The 4,661-nt window shown below is 21.1% G+C and overlaps 1 protein-coding gene across 1 annotated transcript in view; it reads right to left on the bottom strand.

The window, feature by feature from the left end:
- LOC117182070 (serine/threonine-protein kinase RIO1) overlaps positions 1-4,661 on the bottom strand; it is a 27,332-nt gene that overhangs the window by 2,849 nt on the left and 19,822 nt on the right. Inside the window, exon 3 of the mRNA XM_033375093.1 lies at positions 3,302-3,595. Coding sequence (XP_033230984.1) covers positions 3,302-3,595 — 294 coding nt within the window. The remainder of the gene's footprint in view (positions 1-3,301; positions 3,596-4,661) is intronic.

Below are 4,661 nucleotides of genomic sequence, written 5' to 3'. Positions count from 1 at the left end.
AAAGAAATCAAATTTTTACAGAAAATTATGAAATTGTTAAAGTCATTGAAACAAGGATCGGTTCGACTAGAAGGCTCTGAAAAAGTCGCATAAAATTAGAAATAACTAAATTTTTTTTAAAATTATTCACAAAATTCGAAAGAAATCAAATTTTTACATAAAATTATCAAACAGGGAAAATAATTAAAGCAGGGATCGGATCGACTAGAACGCTCTGGAAAAGTCGCATAAAATTACAAAGGAATTAAATTTTTATAAAATTATTCATAAAATTAGAAAGAAATCAAATTTTTATAAAATTATTCATAAAATTACAACGAGATCAAATTTGGACAGAAAATTATGAAATAGGGAAAATAATTACAGCAGGGATCGGATCGACTAAACGGCTCCAAGAAGGTCGCATTAGTCGAATAAAATTACAAAAAAATTAATTTTTTATAAAATTATTCATAAGATTCGAAAGCGATCAAATTTTTACAGAAATTATGAAATCGTTAAAATAATTAAAACAGGGATTAGTTTGACTCGAAGGATCTGCAAAAGTCGCAGAAAATTACAAAGAAATCAAATGTTAACCGAAAATCATGAAATAGGGAAAATGATTAAAACAGGGATCGGATTGACTAGAAGGCTCTAAGAAAGTCGCATTGGTCGCATAAAATTACGAAGAAATTAAATTTTTATACAATTATTCATAAAATTCGAAAGAAAGAAAATTTCCTAATTTTCCTATTTTTACAGAAAATTATAAACATCGGAAAATACTTAAACAGAATACATCAATAATTCAATTTGTAGCACAAAAATAAATTTCCAACAAAAAAAAGGAATTTTCATCAAAATAGTTAGAATTTTAAACAAAAAAGGTCAATTTTCAACCAAAAAGATCATTTTTTGACAATGAAAATAAATTTTTTAATAAGAATATAAATTTAAAAACAATTTACAAAAAAATAGTTAAATTTCGATCCCAAGAAATTATTTTTTTAATAAAATGATGAAACTTTAATCAAAACGAAAAATAGAATAATTTAATTTGCAGTTAAAAAAATAAATTTCGAACCAAAAAGAATGAAATTTTCAACAAAATATTCAAAATTTTAAAAAAAAAATCAATTTTCTGCTAAAAATATTAATTAAAAAAATTTTCAATAAAATAATTAAATTACAAAAAAATGTAACCAAAAATAGAGAAGTTAAATTTACAGAAACAAAAATAAATTCCCCGCAAAAAAAGAATTTTCTGTAAAAAATTTCAACAACAAAAAATAGTTTTAATTTTAGCTAAAAAAATTAATTTCTAACTAAAAGATAAAGGAATTTTCAACAATATTGTTTAATTTTCAAACAATTTAAAAAAAAAAAAAAATTCTATCCAAAAAGGCGAATTTTAAACCTTAACCAGAAACAAATGAATTTTTACGAAATAGTTGAATTTTCAACAAAATAAAAGAACTTTCAACTAAATAGTCGAATTTCTTTGCCAAAAGGATGATTTTTTAAAAAAGAAAATTAAATTTTAAACATAAAAACTTAATTTTCAACGAAAAAGGCGCATTTTTTAAGTAAAAGGATGATTTTTTTATAAAAAAAAAGAATTTTCAACAAAACAGTTGAATTTTTTTACCAAAAAAGAAGACTTTTGTATACAGTGCATGAAAATTTCAACAAATAAATCGTTTTTAATCAAGAAAGATACGAATTTTAAACAAAAAAAGATTACTTCTTCACCATGAAAAATTACTTTTAAATTCAGAGGATGCATTCTCTATCCAAAAAGACGCCAAATAAATCAATTTACAACAAAAAGATCAATTTTCGACCAAGAAGATTAATTTTTTACTGAAAATCTAAAAAAAAAATTATAATTTTCTACAAAATCGTTAGATCTTGAAACAAAGAAATTAATTTTTAAATAAAATCATGAATAATTAACAACAAACACTGAAGTTTCAACCAAATTGTTGAATTTTTAACAAAATTTTTTATCAAAAATGTAAGTAACATTGTGAGTAAAAAAATTAATTTTTAATACAAAAGCTAATTATTTCTCAAATACATCAATTTTCAACCAAAAAGATCAATTTTTAAATAAGAAAATAAATTTTCTACTAAGAATATTAATAAATTAAAAAAAAAATTTTTAAATAAAATGATGAAACTTTAAACAAAACGAAAAATAGAATAATTTAATTTGCAGCTAAAAAAATAAATTTTGAACCAAAAAAGAAAGAAATTTTCAAACAAAAAATTGTTTAAATTTTAACAAAAAAAAAACAAACAAATTTTTAACTAAAAAAGATAAATTTTCGACCAAGAAGATTAACTTTCTACTAAAAATATTAATTTAAAAAATTTCAACAAAATAATATAATTTAAACAAAATTTCCCCAAAAATAGAGAAGTTAAATTTACAGCAACAAAAATGAAAAAAAAAACGTTTTAACTTCAGCTAAAAAAATAAATTTCTAACTAATAGATAAAGGAATATCCAACAAAATTGTTCAATTATCAAACCAATTTTTTATCCAGAAAACAAATTTTCTATCCAAAAAGGCGAATTTTAAACTTTAACTAAAAACAAATGCATTTTTACGAAATAGTAGAATTTTCAACAAAATAGAAGAACTTTCAACTAAATAGTTGAATTTTCTTGTCAAAAGGATGATTTTTTAAAAATGAAAATTAAATTTTAAACAAAAAAAACTTAATTTTTAACGAAGAAAGACGCATTTGAAATCAAAAAGATGATTTTTTTATTAAAAAAAAAAAAAAAGAATTTTCAACAAAACAGTTAATTTTTTTGACCAAAAAGATGACTTTTGTATAAAGAGCATGAAAATTTAAAATTTCAACAAATAATTTTCAATTGAGAGGATGAATTTCCTATCCAAAAAGGCGAATCTTTAACAAAACAGTTAAATTTTCGACATTTGAGCGAAAAAAATCAAAAGAGAGGGGTTTTTTTAAAAGAGGAATTAAAAGAAAAATTCTTTAAAAAAAAGGAGAATATAAAAAAGTGTTTTTAATGTCTTCAATAAAAATCGTAAAATTTTCTCTGCTTCCAAATTTCAATTTAAACACTTTCATTGTAATTAAAATTGAAACTAAAAAAGGCGAACTTTTGAGAAAAGCGCAAAAAAGTCGAATTAAAAAAAAAAAATAAATATAATTATAAATGATAATACAATAGAAAAATATAATAAAAAATATATATAATAATAATAATAATAATAAAGAATTCATAGTATTAAATAAAATATCAATATATATAAAAAAGGCAGTTTTTATGACGTACCTTTTTATTTTCAGAAGTTTCATTCCGTGGACGCGCAGCATTGATAAATTTCGATATTTTATTGCCTTCACTATCCTCAGAATAATCCTCGAGATCGGAATTTTCCGAATCCTCTTCATCACTACTACTAGTGACACCATCCTCGTCAGATTTATTGGAACGATCTTTAGTGGCGAGAATTTCCGGAATTTTCGCCGGCATCGACAAATCGGCTTTTAGACCTACTAAAGTTTTGTAGATCAAGTTCTCTTTTCCAGTTTTCGCTAGATTTATATCCCTTTCAACGTCGATAACCTAATTGACGCAGAAATTTACTTAATTATTATTTGCAGAAAATCTTCCAACTCTCAACCAGATTAATTAATTTTCAACCAAAAAAAAAAGGAAAATTTTCTACCAAGAATATTAATTTTCTACTAAAAATATAAATTTTCAACAAAATAGTTAAATTTCTAACTAAAGAAATTAATTTTGAAATAAAATGATGAATCTTTAACAACAACAAAATTAACTTTCAACCAAATCGTTGGATTTTTAACCGAAAAGATTAATTTTCTTACCAAAATGAACAATTTTTAACTAAAAATAGAATAGTTCAATTTTTAACAAAATTATTTTTTAACCGAAAATTTAAGTTAAGATTTAAGTTAAAAATATTTAACTAAGAAGATTAATAAAAATGTAAATTTTTAACAAAATAGTTAAACCTCTAACCAAATAAATCAATTTTTAAATAAAATTATGAATATTTAAATAAAAAACTTAAAATTTTCGACCAAGATTAATTTTCTACTCAAAATATAAATTTATTTAAACCTATACCCAAATAAATCAATTTTTAAATAAAATTATGAATATTTACACAGAAAACATAAAATTTTTGACCAAGATTAATTTTCTACTCAAAATATAAATTTTCAACAAAATAGTTAAACCTCTAACCAAATAAATCAATTTTTAAATAAAATTATGAATATTTAAATAAAAAACTTAAAATTTTCGACCAAGATTAATTTTCTACAAAAAAGATTAATTTTCTGCTCAAAATATGAATTTAGTTAAACCCCTAACCAAATAAATCAATCTTGAAATAAAATTATGAATATTTAAACAAAAAACTTAAAATATTCGACCAAGATTAATTTTCTACTCAAAATATAAAATTTCAACAAAATAGTTAAACCTCTAACCAAATAAATCAATTTTTAAATAAAATTATGAATATTTAAAAAAAAAACTTAAAATTTTCGACCAAGATTAATTTTCTACTCAAAATATAAATTTAGTTAAACCTCTAACCAAATAAATCAATTTTTAAATAAAATTATGAATATTAAAAAAAAAAAAAACTTAAAATTTT

This window comes from Belonocnema kinseyi, chromosome 10 (genome assembly GCF_010883055.1).
Source record: "Belonocnema kinseyi isolate 2016_QV_RU_SX_M_011 chromosome 10, B_treatae_v1, whole genome shotgun sequence".
Classification (NCBI taxonomy): domain Eukaryota; kingdom Metazoa; phylum Arthropoda; class Insecta; order Hymenoptera; family Cynipidae; genus Belonocnema; species Belonocnema kinseyi.
Note: the sequence above shows the minus strand (reverse complement) of the source record. Positions and strands in the feature narration are given on the sequence as shown.